At 45.7% G+C, this 14,882-nt stretch overlaps 1 protein-coding gene across 5 annotated transcripts in view; it reads left to right on the top strand.

Annotated features, from left to right (window-relative positions):
* The window catches only part of USP49 (ubiquitin specific peptidase 49), a 31,900-nt gene that overhangs the window by 2,575 nt on the left and 14,443 nt on the right, over positions 1-14,882 (top strand). For 2 of the 5 annotated variants that reach the window (XM_048925570.1, XM_048925575.1), the window contains exons 2-5: positions 4,958-5,041; positions 10,880-10,925; positions 11,841-11,985; positions 12,904-14,314. In XM_048925570.1, the coding sequence (XP_048781527.1) occupies positions 12,932-14,314 (1,383 nt within the window). In that variant the 5' untranslated portion in view covers positions 4,958-5,041; positions 10,880-10,925; positions 11,841-11,985; positions 12,904-12,931. Of the gene's footprint in view, positions 1-4,957; positions 5,042-8,085; positions 8,212-10,879; positions 10,926-11,840; positions 11,986-12,903; positions 14,315-14,882 lie in introns of all 5 variants that reach the window. The other 3 variants (XM_048925572.1, XM_048925574.1, XM_048925573.1) reach the window with 3 other exon arrangements.

Raw genomic sequence — 14,882 nt, 5'->3', positions numbered from 1 at the left:
CCGTGGTCTGAGCAAGTTTGTGGTGCGCCTGCAGCGAGTAATTCCTATGGCAGTACTGAGCACAATGCAGACTGAAGTGCTCTTTATTGCGCTGTTTTCCGCTGCTTTTGAAGGCTCTACCCCTCCCCCCCCATACTGTTGCAAAGTGATTTAGTACCATAGGTAGAAACAAAGAGAACTTGGCTGCTTTGTGCTAAATGTTGTTAATTAGCTGACAGTAATGAGCTGATGTTAACTATTACACCTCCAGTGCATGACAAAGATGGGTTTGAGATCTCTGAGGAAGTGCCAGCAGTCTTGTTATGGAGCACCTTGGGTGGAAGCCGTGCTTCAGAAGGAAGCTCACAAGGCAAGGTCCAACAGTCGGGCAGCTCAAATATCACACCGTCCTTTTCAGAACCTCCCTGAGAAAGCAGCAGCACAACGTGGGCAGCTGGTTGTGTCTCAGGCTCTTCCTCCCGCAGCGCACGCCTGCCCTCTCCTCGTCCCACTGCTTTGCTCTGTGGTTCAGCCGTGTGTTCAGGTGAAGAAGAGTACTGAAATGTGTGGATGCGAGGGCTCAAAGCTGGGACAGGTGCATCTGGAATGTATCTCGTGTAACACGTTGGTCGTGACAAATGTGTGGTCACAAGAGCTGTGTTTTCAGTGTTTTCTAATTGAAATGCAAAAGGCTGCTTTAAGTAAGGAGAAAAAGCACATTTTCAGACACAGGAAATTTCTACAGACCACTGCTAAATAACAGCTCCATCTCGGTCTTCAAAGGTTTTATTTATTACAGTACACCTCAGTGTGTAGCATATATCACAAAACCTTTGACACCCCAGGCTCTAACCAAGTGTACTGGAAAAGAAGCTTTCTTTTTTTTGCTCTGTGTGAGCCCAGTGGTGGATTTGAAAGAATCAATTTAATGGAGAAAAGCTCCAGTTCATTGATGCTCTTTTCAGTCTTTTCAGTCAAACCATAGAAGATCAAGCCAAGAGTTATGGGCCGCAGCTGCATTCTTCCATTGAGACCTTCTATAGGACATCAGCTGAGCTGATGAAGAAATGGTGACCACAGCTATGTGCCCTTATTCACTCTGAAATGCAAATCCGTCCCCTTGATTGAGAAGCATTGCCTTGTAACCATATTTTCCCACTCGCTTTCAGTGGGCGGCTTGGATTTGGTTAAGAAATACTGTCCTGTAATTACATTCTGTCTCTCTCTCATGCTATGAAAAGCCTCTGAAGAGAATTTGAGGATTTGGCGAGGAAGAGGGATCTTTGCATCCAGTCTTGGTGGCTGTGCAGATAGAGCAGTGCATGGCTTTTAGCTGGAAACACTGACAGGGTATCTTAAGCAGGGCAGTCAGTGCTGGTTTGTGTTTGTGCACCGCTGCTGCTTTGATCCCCCGTTTCCTGGAAGAGAGCAGTGGCTCTGAGCTGGGCTCCATTCAGATGATGCACGCTAGGTGTGCTTTCCTTTTATTCCAATTGCAAAACTGTACACTGGATGAAATCTTTTCCTTCTTGTGGTGGGGCCAGCTTCTCTCCTGGTGCTGAAGCTAACTTCTCCATCTCGCTTCAGAATGTCACCTTATGTTGCACATTCAGTGCATTCCGGCTGAATAACAAGTGCCTTGTATGCAGAGAATCACACAGATGTGTGCCTGACTTCTAACCGAAGCATTATCTGAAGAAATATTGAACTGTAGGCCATCAGAACAAGTGATTTGTTCATATATTGCACTTCAGCTTTGGTATGAATGCTTCTTCCCCCCCTCTGTGTGCAGATCTGTGTAACTGTCACGTGGGGGCCTTGTGGCTTTTTTGGCTAATTAGGGGTTTGCTTTTATATTCACTGTGTGGTTTTTGTTGCATGGCTCTGCAGTTGGCAGTGGGTGGTGGATTTTCTGGGTGGCAGTTCCAAGCACGGATCGGAGCAGCCCATGCGGGTGGATGCACGGCTGTGCAGGTGTGTGCTGGAGATGGGAAGCTGCAGCTCCTGATGAAGGAATGGTGGCTGGCTTGGGACGAGGGGCCTGATGATGAATAGGGAATCTTGGATGGTCTGCTCCTGAAAGAAAAAGAAAAGCTCATCACCTGGTGGGGGCAGATTGGTGTCTGGCTTTGGGCAGGGAACGCAGGGCGCTCTGCTGTCTGCAAGCTCAACATCCAAGTGCAGCACTGCACTCTCGCAGGAGTGATGCCTTCAGCTTTTCCTCCCAGTGACCTTCATTAGTAGTTACCAGGTCACTTCCATTTGCTTTCTCAGGGAAACTTTTTCCCTCCTCACTGCCCCTTCCCCTGCTTCTGTCTTGGAAATGCAGAAGGCAAAAGCGCCGCATGCACCGATGCGCCGAGCTGTCACCTGTGCCAATTAAATGGAAGTCATCACTAAATATCAGTCCAGGTGCATGGGAAGGCTGCTGCTGGCCTTCCGTGCTGCGTGGGGAGCGGGAGGAGGCCTGGTGGTGTGGCCCTGCACAGGTAGCGCGGCTCACCACTGCTGCCCTGCTTTGTTGGTGTGCAGGGAAGCTGCTGGCTCACGGCACAGAGCTCTTGGGTGCTGCATGTGCAACGTTCTGTGTACAAATAAGCCCCACTTAACTACGTGCTCGCTGTGTTCAGCAGAGAGGAGCCGAAGCTCGTTGCTGCATGGAGCACTTCGTTTCCAGGCTCTGTAGCATCGGCCGTGCCTTCTGCAGCTTGAGCAGTGTGCTGGGAACAAAAGCGCCGTGCTGAGCACAAAGAGCAGCTCGCTCTGGATAGCTGCTTCTCCCCGAGGAGAACAAAGTTTGGGGATTTTTGTCTTTTTTTTTCTTTCCATACGCGCTCGCACACAAACATGGAAAAAATGTATTTTAATTGGGGTGTGGGGGGGTTTATTCTAGGCTTAAAGCAGTATGAATTATTTCAGGGGAAAAAAATCCACACAGAACCCTGCTGTTCTTTTAAAAAAGAAAAACCACCCAAAGAAATCAAACCAGCCAACTGTTTGTGTGCAGGGGTTGGGAGAAAGAGCCCTCAGCCTGGGTTTAATGATGTTTAATCATTCTTTCGAAAATACAAAGGAGGTACTAAAAGCTGTTCAGCTAAGCTTTAGAGAACTAATAGCTATAACTCAGATTCAGAAGTGATTTAGTTCCAGAGGTAAGTCTATAATCCTACCAGCCATGAGTTAATCTGTCATCAGACTAAGGCTGGAAGCAAATCTATTTAACTAAGAATAGTTAATTCACCTGAATGTGCGCCACGATGAGGACCCTTCTCCAGCCACGAATTCGTTGTTGACAGGGATGACGATAGCTGCTGTTTGTCAAAGGCAGACAGAAAAATATCGTTTGGATTTTGTGGTGTGGAGTCTCTGAGCATTTCTGGTTCCTTTCGGATGCTGGAGAAATGAGCGAGTCCCCGACTGTGAGGGCTGGTCTCCTGGGTATTGGAAGGTTGGAAGGTTGCAGGAGCAGCTTTTTGAGGTGGTGATGTCCAAACCAAATCCACCTCTCCCTCTTTCCTTTTCTTCTTGTCCTTTCGTTGTTTCACCTCAAAACAAATTGATATGATGGCCTCTGACCTCAGAGGAAGATAATTTACAGAGATAACAGATGCTGGCGAATTGGGCCTCAGCTGATCTTAAATTCTGTGAGAAGGCTGTCAGTCTAAGAGTTTGCTAATCAGGTCCCTCGTTCTGCCGTGGGAGAACAGCAGTGCTGCTCCTCAGAATTGCCTCCCATAGGCAGCGCCTTCAGCCAGAGCAAGACTCGCAGCACACAGATGAGCTGCAATCCCATTAGGAAGGGGCACGAGAAGCTGGAAACCTTTCGTTATTTTGGTCTTGTTTTAACCTCTGTTCTTCAGATGTCTCGAAGTGGAGCCTCGCAAAACGTGGCTGTGGAGCGCTGCGCTTCTATTTAATGCTCTTTGCCTATTCATTACGGCCGTGGAGATAATAAGCACAGCCTGCTGGGGCCGTCTTGTTCTTTATTGCTTCGGTAGATGGCACTGACATGCTCGTTTGAGTGATTGCTTTCTGTGTTGTATCAGCTGCGATGTTGTTTTAGATTAGTTAATGGTCTGTCCAAGATTTTGCCGAGATGAATATGAATTGGAATGGGGGAAGAACAGCAGAGGACTACCCATAACTTACAAGTGCTCACTGCCCGCTCTAATCCGTCTTTGTGTCCATCACAAAGAGATTCTCGCAGACTGTTAGCCTGCTTCTGAATGCCAGGGCTGCTCAGCTGAGCTCTGCTGCAGCCATCGGTTGGTGTGCGAGCGGAGCCAAGAGAATTCTCTGATGTGCTGGGGCTGTGAAACTTCATCTCATACCTGTGACACAGCGCTTGGGTCTGCTTTGCTTTGTTGGAATTGAGTGTATTTTGCTACCAACAGCTGTCAGGTTTTGTGACAGACTGGGGAACGGAGCAAGATGCACAGGTCAGAATGCAGCCTGTTCTGACCTTGTTAATAAAGCTCTTTGCCAGCGGTGGGAAATTGATTTTGCTGATACTGTTGTGAAGGCAGGCAGAATGTGGGGAGAATTTTCCCTATAGAAGGTTGAATGCAGTTCTGAAGTATTTTAAAAGTATGAAGTCTGAACTATTGCTGTCAGCCTCAACTCTGAATGTATTGCTTACATCAGAGTGGGACCAGTGTGATTTACACTGTGTATGACAAATGGTGTATTAAGAATATGGTATGAAAAAGTGTATTAGGATTATGGTCCAAAGAAATAATGGCTTCTGCATCCTGAAAGCAAACAAAATGAAAGAGAGCAGCTTTTTTGACTGCATCATAGCAGGCTGTAATGAAAGGGAGTTCTGAGGTGGGGAAAGCGAGCGCAGGAGTGAATGGCTGTTCATCTGTCTCCTGTGCTCCTGCTTTGTTAGGCCATGCTGACAGGAAACAGTGCTTGCTTTGCTTACCTTGGACTTTTCAGGTGTGCAGTTGTAACATTCCTTGTTACCTGTGTGCAGGTCCTGCCCTGTGGATACGGAAGCACGTGCTCTGCCCGTCCGAGCAGCGTCACCGCGCGCCTGTCCTTGCTGAGCTGGTCAGTGGTAAGTGGAAGGCAGCAGGAGGTGCCAGCTCCAGGTTTGGGGTGGTGGGGTGTCAGAACTGAAGTCTGGATGGCCAAATAGTGAAAATCGGTGTAGCTTTCACTTGGCATCAGTGCTGCTAATTTTACATCAGTTACAGCTCTGTTTTGTTTCTTTTCCCCAGTTTTGACTTTTATTGCTTTTTACAGGAGTGATGTTCAGGGACAAACATGTACTAAACTTTAAACTGCTCTGCCGTGCTGCTCTGATGTTGTCAGCAATTAAGGCAATGGAATTAACTGTAAATTCATGGATTCTATGAAGCTGGTTGCTTGGCTCATAAAGTGAGGTTATTATTCGATACTGGGCAGCTAGCATCTACCTTCAGAGTGTTCTAATGCAAAGCATTTTTTCACATTTTATTCTGGAAATTCAACCTATGTGTCTTTGCTGCAGTTGCTTTGGGCTCACACAGATGTAACAAGCAGTGGAACTGCTGGGCTGCCTCTTGGCCTTGTTGACTGTTTCACTAAGAGTAGAGGAAATATTGTGAGTGGTTTTAATGCAGAACGCCTCTTTTATACAGTACATCCATCTCATGTTTCCCAGCTTATGAACACTTCAAAAAGCCAAACCAAGAAGTAAAACCTGTGCAAAGAAAAGGGAAAGGAGGGATTTTATGTGCTTCAGTAAACAAAGAAACATAGACTTCCAGAAAGCCACGAACTAAGAAGTGTATAGCATTTTGAGAATGCTCTTTAACATCCACAGGCATTCTATAGAAAGTTCCCAGACTTTCACACAGCTGTAGGATGTGTATTTTTTCTTCCTATTTAGTTTAAGGTGACTGTAAAAAATAAATATCTTAAACCCGAGTTCAAAAGGTGATCCTACCAATGAAAGCAGTAGGGGTGCTGGGGGCATTCCCTGAAATTTTAGTCACTTATTTTTGTTCATCTCTTGCACTTGGATTTGAGGCAGTGCAAGTTTGGCTTAATAAGGACGTTTATATTTCATCTTTTAATATTTTCTTTTAAGTGTTCATCTTTTAAATTTTAAAAGCTTTCACACCAACTTGTCTTGGCTGGGGAATTTCAGCAGCAGTGCAGATTGGCTAGTTCATAAGGAGGACTCTACAATGCTTTGGGAACTGAAGCAATTAGTCTTCTCTTTGCCTTCTTGTGATAATTTTCGAACTATAAATTGCCAGTTATGTTCCTAGTGAATGCTGAACTGTATTTAGTTGAAGGGAGTCTTCATTAGGAAGGAATGTAGATAGAAGGTATGCAGCTTTAAACTCCTAGCCTGCATACAGTGTGAATTACTGCTCTTTGAGGACACAGCATGCAGTCTTTTGTTTTAGTTACAAATTTCTTCTAGGAAAAAAGAGGGAGTTTTGCTAGCTGATATTTGTCAGCCAGCCTTCCTGGTGAAGGCAGTTCATAGTGCAGCAGTGCTCTGTGTGTTCAGCAGCTCACTGAGCACAGCAGAACGTGGCAGCAAAGGAGTCAGGCTCTTGTGTCTGCGCAGGGCATTGCCTTGGTCAGGAGCAGGGCCTGCAGAGCACTGTTCTTGCTTTCACTCTTGATCAGCACAGGCGTGTTAATGGAACACTTCAGTTTACATGAGGCTGTATGTTGAAGAGTGTCGGACATGCTTAAAATAATCTGGGAGATGTTAAAACTTTTCCTAAATTCTTCAAAATTCCAGAGTTTTTGGGAAAAGAGAATGTTTTCTCACCGTTGCTCCTTTCCTGGGGAAGCTTTCAGTGCTGAATGGAACTCAGCCTTAACGATTTCTGTGACGAGCTTGGTGGTTAGGTGAGCAGATAGCACCCGAAGGAGTTGTGTGTATTGTGCTGCTGTTGGTGCTGGGGTGACAAGGGGCCAGCACAGATGGCTGCTGCTGCCTGCTGCCCAATGTGCTGTGCTGCTCCTCATGTCTGTGCCTTGGAAGCTTTGAGATACGTGCATCTGCTTGCTGGTGCAACATGTGAAGCACGTGGGTATCTTCAGGGCCGGTTATCCCCTGTAGTGAGGTGAGGATGACTGATTCCTGCATTATGGGCACACTGGAGCCCCAAGCCTTGGAAACATTAGAAGTGGAGTCATGCAGTGCATCGTGGAGACTGTGCTCCTCGTTGTGTGCTTAACACCAGCTGTGGACCAAGGCCCACCAACCTGGGCTTCCCAAGGCCTGCAGAAATCACATTTACTCTCACTGAGGATGCCAGGGCAGGACATAGGATATCCACACTCTCTGTAGTTCTGAGTGCAATGACTGAAGATCTTTGAAAACTGATTCCTGAGATTCTGGGTTGTAGCGTGCAAAAGATGAGACTGCTCCTGTTGCAGCTGGTCTGAGCCTCCCCTTGTCTGTCTGGCTCTAAGCTGTGTTTCCTTCATGTATTCTCATTGCTTGTCCTTCCTGTTCAAAGAAATGCTATACACCTGATCCACATGCTCCTAGTGCTTTAGTTTTTTGTGTGCGTTTGTGTTAATTTGCCTGTAACTAACTTTAGTCTGTCATCTCAGCTGGAGGGAAGCACCCATTTTAGGATATGAAGCTGACAACTTTAAATAAAATGTGCTGAGTAATTGGGAAAAAGTTGGTAACGCACCCTTTATTTTCATGGTACAGCTCTGCTCCTGATATTAGGGCCAGCATCATAAAACAGGAAGCATTACTTTTGGAGCAGCCCTCACACATGGGTGGCTGTTGCCAGCAGAGGAATGGGGCTGTCGTGAGCAGGAAATTTTTTCATCATCCGAGCAGCTCAGATTACATGTTTTCATTAGACATCTGGGTGGATAATTGGTTCCTCACAAGTGGGTAGGTTAAAATAATCAGAGCAGGGAAGTTTTGAGTAGTTGCGTGCAATTTTTAGCTACCCATTCTCCCTGCTGTCTCCTTCTTTGCATTTGTGAGCTCTTGCAGCAGGCTCCAAGTTCTGCTCTAACGCTGTGTGTAGGAAGCTGTTTGCAGACAGGGGTGACTGGAAGCTCCTTGCTTTTTGCACCCAAGGTTTTTAAACCAATTTGACAAAATGCAGTGTATTTGCACAGGATACCGAGGTTTGATGGAAACCAGGAGCACCTCAGGATGCTGTGCCTGAAGTGTTTTAGAACAAAACGAGATTCACATGAAGGCAAACGTGTTGTACTGAACGTGGTACTTACACCCATGGACTGGTGAGTTGCTGCTGTGTTTCACTTTTGCCCTTCCCAGGAGAGGAATGAAGGAATTTAAGAATCACTGAGCCTGAGCTTCTCACCTGTCTTTGAGAGGTGACTTCCAGATTGCAGTGAAGGATTTGGTGTCGGTGTTCCAGACTTGTATTTATTCTGGATCCATTGGACAAATGGATGATGTGTCTGCTTTCCACAGCTGAGCACCTCACACCTTTCCTGACCCAAAACCGTTTTTGTTTCATGAGGGTTGATGTAGGGAAAGAAAGAAGTGAACGTCAACAGATCTGTACAGATGTCTTGAATCAGTTTCCAAATATGTAACAGTGATACAAAGGAACGTAATGAAGTCATGTGTTTTATCTTAACACTCCTTCAGTGTTAAAATTGGTTTTGCTGCATTTGATTATTAAAGTTCTGATGGGATCTTGCCTTAAGTTTTCCCAGGATTGAGCCACATAGGTAAAGAAAGCAGAGGCTGACTTTGTGCTTAAGGACTGGAAGTCATTTGCAAAGTGAGAATTTTTCAGGCTATCTCTAGAACATTCCTGGGAGGCTGGGAAGAGCTGCTTGGTTGTATGCAATTAAATTTTTCCTGCTGCCCTTTTTCTCCATCCCATATTCAGGAAAGAAAAGGTTCAGGAAGGGAAGGAAAGGTCCACTAGATAGCTTTATTTAAAATTAGATAAATTTGATGGAAGAAATTGCAAAACCAAGATATAAACCCAATGTATTGTAACTACCAGGAGAAGATTTTGTGTTTGTTGTATCCAAGACCTTAAAATGCAGGGAGCTGATTCTCCATCACTAACCTGGTTACTCGTGCCTCATGCTAGAGGCTCACAGCAGCCTCAGAATCAGAATCCTAAAGTCATAGAATTGCTCAGGTTGGAAAAGACCTTAAAGATCGTTGAATCCGGCCACGACCCAGCCGTGCTGCCCTGTGAAATGTCTTCAGTGCCTCCAATATTCTCAGGCTTTCCCCCCACCTTGTGCAACAGCATGCAGGTTCCAACTCATCTTCCTGCTTTCCTCTAATCATAGCTTTTTAATTTCCCCTGACAGTGTGTTGTCTTTATTCTCTCTGGTAGGTTGTGGCATGCAGTTTGTTTACCTACATAAAGCAGAGGAACAAATGCAGCCCTTAATTTGCCCTTAATTGACTGCGTGTGCCTTTCGCTGACTTACTCAGTGATCTGTTGGCATGTTGGCAAGGCTCACCCTTCAGACTGCCTGCTGCTAGCACGTGTTGCACAGCACCACAGAGCCAACTTCATTTATTTTTTTGTTTTCGTTGGAGGGGTCAAGAAAAGGGAATCAGGTAGCAGGAGGAAGAAATCCTGAGCTGAGGAGCCTGATGGAGGCTGAGCTCACACAGCAGCCAGGTGCACTCACTGCGAGCCCTGGGTGGATGCTGGGGCAGCTTTGGTGTTAAACCCACACTGACCAGAAACCAGAGATGTTCCCTGGGGGCTGTCTTAGGAGAGGGAGTTGAAAAGACATGTAATGTAAGTCGTTTGCGCCGAGTCACACCGTGCATTTCCAGGCTGCAGGGGAAGCCCTGTGTATGAGTGCTGTTTGTTCACAGGGCCGAGGTTTGCAAGAGAAGCATCCTTAGATGCCTAAAGAGAAGGAGGTGGGGAATATCGTGTGATAGGAAAGGTGTTTTTGTCCTGAGAGAGACTGAATTGAGGCACTGCAAAGCTGCTTTGTTAACCGAACAAAGTTGTTAAAATATCTGTCCTTTTCAAACAGACCTCAATGGCCCACACAGGAAAAGCAAAAGCTGTTGACAAAAGGCTGTAATTCATACACCACAGCCTCCTTCATTGTTTAACATGGTTCTTTAATGCACTGTATCTGGTGTGTGATTGATTTCCTTGTAGCCTGTTACCCAGCTGAAACCAGCAACATATCTGCTTTTTTGGTGTTCTTTTTCCCTTGGAAATTGAGAATAAACGCAGCGCTCTTTGAAAATACTGAGTGCTGAGACCTTGCGGAGCTGCTGAGTGTCTGTGCTGGGCAGCTGCTTCATCAGTCTCTAGAGAACAGCGTTCAGAAAGCCCATCTTTTCTTTCCTGGTAGAAAAACTGGATATGCTGGTGAGACTCAAGGGTTAAATTCCCAACACTGTCGCATATGGCAGTGAGCAGAATCACAGATGTTGATGATACAACATAATTAGTATTCTTTTATGTAAATGAAGGCTGTCAATGTTACCATAGTGTCTATACTCTTTCAAGCTGGAATCTATGCGATGCCACTTGGTCTCTCCAAGCCTAGACAGGATTATTCCACAATTTTCTATCAGGACTTGAGCGGAAAAATAAAGAAGAAGAGGGAAAGGAGGGAAGAAGGGGAGAGAAAGGTGAGAAGGAACGCCTCCACTTTGGAAGGAGGAGACCAAAGCTGTGCTTTTGTTTACTGTAGGATTCTCAGAAGTGTCTTTGCAGGTCCTAGAATTTGTGAGAGAATGAACACAGTCCAAGTGAGAGCTGCAGCCAGTCTTGGAGCTGCTTTGGAGGGACATTGGAGTGGTTCGGGCACTGCAGAGTCACTGCGTTGGGACTGATTCTGAAGTGGCCGCTTGTGCTTTAATCTGAAGTAGAGGAGAGTTGAAGAATAAAAGGCCTTTGTGGTACATAGTTTTATTTGTCTTTTTCTTTAACAGATTTCGTCTTTAGCAGCAGCATCACTGGAAAAAGACTGCAATTGAGGTAAATGTGCATCATTTTAGGTCCGCTAAAATAAGTCGTCTTAGCCTGGTCAGACAGATTTTCTATATACGTTTGCAGGCAATCGTTAAATATTTATTCCATGGCTTTCAGAAAGTGTGCTCTTTCCTTCGTTATATTAAACCCTGTTCCTCAGAAAGTGTTCTGTTTTTCTTAAACTAAGCATTCTCTCCACCAGATCTGACACCATCTGTGACATCTGTAACCACCTTGTGTTTGTTATTGCTGTCCCTCCTCTCAGTACTGTGCATATTGCAGTTCTGTAGCCACAGAGACATAAGCAAGCTAATTTAGTCTCCCTTGGATTATTACAACAGATACTTTATTTTCCCAATCTTTTTTGCAAACTGCAGGTTTTTCCAATCTTTCTTTCCCGTGTAGTTCTTATTCTGTTGCAGTTCATTCTTGAAAACCATTCGTGACTTCATTTTTGGTTTTGTTTGAAAAATCATCCAGAAATGAAATTTAATTCAGGAAAGATTCCCCCCACGCTGCTCTCCTCCCCCCTACTTTCACAAAGTCACCAAAGCAGCCAAAATTGAAGCCATCGCAGGAGATGCACGTTTTTGCTCCATGTTTTTGCTCAGATTTTTCCGCTGCCATATGTTGGGTCACCCACTACAAAAGGCTGACGACGAAGAGGCTACATGTGATCAGCAGATTTATGGACGATCAGAAACGAAAACAGAAAAACGAAATTCCTGAGGGTCTCTTCCATGTGAAATTTCTTAACGTCTGCATGCTTGGGTTCCTAAGCGCGCTCGTGCTTGGACTTCCAGATAACTCTGTTCTCTGGGATAAACGTGTTCTCTGTAGCTGAGGGGATTAATTCTGTTCAAAGCAACCTTGCTGGCTTTCATAGTTTATGTGCATCACGAGAATACTCTCTCTCTCTAGGGCTTTGAAGCTGCGCTTCCTTAGGATGAAGACTTAAGTAGTAATTAAATTCTCGAAGAACCGCCAAGACTCCTTTGAATGAAATGGGGATGTTCCAGGCTCTGAGCATTGCATTGGAGAGGAAGGAATGTTTCAACGTGACTCAGTGAGTACTGCGTGTCAGCGGCTGGGGCTGGGTGCTGCTGTGGTGCTCCGATCTCTCTGGGTTGTGTTGGGATGTCGGGCTGCACAAAGCGCCGTGGTGCTGCCAGCTGTGCTTTGGTGTTCTGCCTGTGCTCCTTGCACAGCTGAATCTCTCCTATAAAACACACAGGACAAGGGCTGAAAGCTTTTTCACACTACAGTTATGATTGTAATACCCAGTTTGGAATTCTCTTCTGTTACAATATATTAATTTAGAGAATCAGCTTTTTTGTTTGTGCGTTCATCACACATGTACACGTGCAGCCATTCCGTTAGGTTTACTGTAACATGTTGTTACATATTTCATTTCTTCCCTGTGCTTATTTTTTTTAAACATTAGAACATTTGGGGAAGTGAGGGGAAGATGGAGACCTCAGGTAGAATGTAGAGCTGTGGGTTGCATATAGATTGGTTCTGGTTATGGCAATTGTCTGATATTTTCATGGCTTCTGTGGAAAGCTGGAACCCTTGTCTGGTTCCTGATGCATGCATTCGAATTCCAAATTCATTTCATATGTATCAATTTCCAGAGGGCAGCTAAAGATCAAATGTATGTGTGGACTGAATTAATCTTTTTCTCTCTGGAAAAACCCCCACAGTTTGGGTAGGGCATGCTGGCAGCTGTCTGGGCCATCCTTAGCACACAGTTAGACAGTTTGATTCTGTACGGTTTGTCAGTCCAGTATTTTTTGCTGGTAATGAAAACTGCATTTAAAGAAATTGTGCGTGAAAATAATGTAGTTGGCCGAAGGAAAACTGTGAGTGGAATAACACAACACCTGTATTTTTGTAGGTCTTTACATCTAATACAAAAGAGATCATTTTAGATGTGTACTGGCTCGGAGATTTTTTTATTTTTTATCTTTTTTTGCCTTACAAGGTCAAAGCAGCGAAGACTTTTGTAAGAGATGGATAGATGCAAACATGTTGGGCGGCTACGACTCGCCCAGGACCATTCTATCCTGAACCCACAGAAGTGGCACTGCGTGGACTGCCAGACAACTGAATCGATCTGGGCTTGTCTGAAATGCTCCCATGTAGCCTGTGGGAGGTACATGGAGGAGCATGCACTAAAACACTTTGAAGAAACCAGACATCCATTGGCAATGGAAGTGAACGATCTGTATGTATTTTGTTACCTTTGTGAAGATTACGTCTTGAATGATAACCCGGAGGGGGACTTGAAATTGCTGAGAAGTTCCCTGTCAGCGATTAAAAGTCAAAAACATGATCCATCAACGAGAAGCGGGAGGACGCTGCGATCCATGACTTTGGGAGAGGACGTGTGCAGCCATCAGAGGAGCCCTCAGGGACAATCTCAGATGCTTACAGCTCTCTGGCACAGGCGCCAGTCTTTGCTTGCCAAGGCACTGCGGACCTGGTTTGGTAAGAGCTCCAGAGGCCAGCTGAAGTTACAGCAAAAGAAGCAGATGGAGGAGTTGGAGAAGAAGAAGGAGGCGGCGAGGCGGAGACGGCAGGAGATGAAGAGACAGCTTCTGGAGGAGCTGGCAAACACTCCTCCGAGGAAGAGCGCGAGGCTGCTGTCGCACGTGCACAGAGAGAACTTGATTCCAAGGAAATTCAGGGAGGTGGCGACCGCTTCCCCTACCTCAAGGCAGATGCAGAGCAGCAGATTGAATCAGTTTTATTCCATCCGGCGTAAGCATCTGATGACTCCCGGGGTGACGGGTCTGAGGAACCTGGGAAACACATGTTACATGAACTCTATTCTGCAAGTGCTGAGTCACCTCCAGAAATTTAGAGAATGTTTTTTGACACTTGATCTCTGTGAAACGGAAGAACTCTTGGCCAAAACTGTGAACGGGAAGTCTAGGTTGCCTGGCAGATTGGCAAATGGATCTGCTGCTAACGAGTCAGGGAGGACTGACAAAGTGGGATCATACGGCACGCAGAGCTTGCCAGCTGGCTTAAATGGCAGCTCCTCAATAAGCAGGAGTTTAGAACTAATACAACCCAAGGAACCGCGTTCAAAGCACATCTCCCTCTGTCACGAATTGCACACCCTCTTCAGAGTGATGTGGTCTGGCAAGTGGGCCCTTGTGTCCCCGTTTGCCATGCTGCACTCTGTGTGGAGTCTGATCCCGGCGTTCCGAGGTTACGATCAGCAGGACGCTCAGGAATTCCTATGCGAGCTGTTGGATAAAGTGCAGCAGGAGCTGGAGTCGGAAGGAACAAAGCGCAGGATCCTCATCCCCTTCTCGCAGAGGAAGCTCACCAAGCAGGTCCTCAAGGTGGTGAACACCATTTTTCACGGGCAGTTGCTCAGTCAGGTACGCACCTGGTTTTGCACAGAAATCAATTGGAGTGGTTAGCACCAAGAAGCAAAGGTTTCGTTTCTTCAGAAACCACCAAATACTGAGAGGAATTGATTGGGAATGCCTCCTGAGAATGAAAACTGCTTAATTGCTGTGCAGGTTCTCAGGGTTTTGATGCTTTTCACATCTGTTGTTAATTTAGTGCCACTTGGGGATGACATCTGCTCTGGTATGGAAGTTCTGAGCTCTTAGTTTTAAGTTTATTGTGTTTTTAAAGTATCTTTGTAATTTTTATCTCTTTGCTTTTGTTTCTGTGGCTACAAAGAATATGATGAAGGACAGAGGGCAGTCATCCTATGCTCCGAAGAAGAAGCTATTCATGACAGTTTTTCTTTGCAGGCATTTGAATGTCATCTTGAGATACTGAGTGTGCTTAACATGTTTCTGCAGCAGATGATTGCACCCGCGCTGTCACACTGCTTGATCTCTTATTCCTGTGCCATTGCCCTGTCTGAAACACATTGTGCCCACAAGGCTGACCCTCAAGCACAGTGTGTGTGAACATCCTCAGCTACTTTTGCTT

The sequence above is a fragment of the Lagopus muta genome, chromosome 24, assembly GCF_023343835.1.
Source record: "Lagopus muta isolate bLagMut1 chromosome 24, bLagMut1 primary, whole genome shotgun sequence".
Taxonomy (NCBI): Eukaryota; Metazoa; Chordata; class Aves; order Galliformes; family Phasianidae; genus Lagopus; species Lagopus muta.
This window is presented reverse-complemented; position numbering and strand designations above follow the sequence as displayed.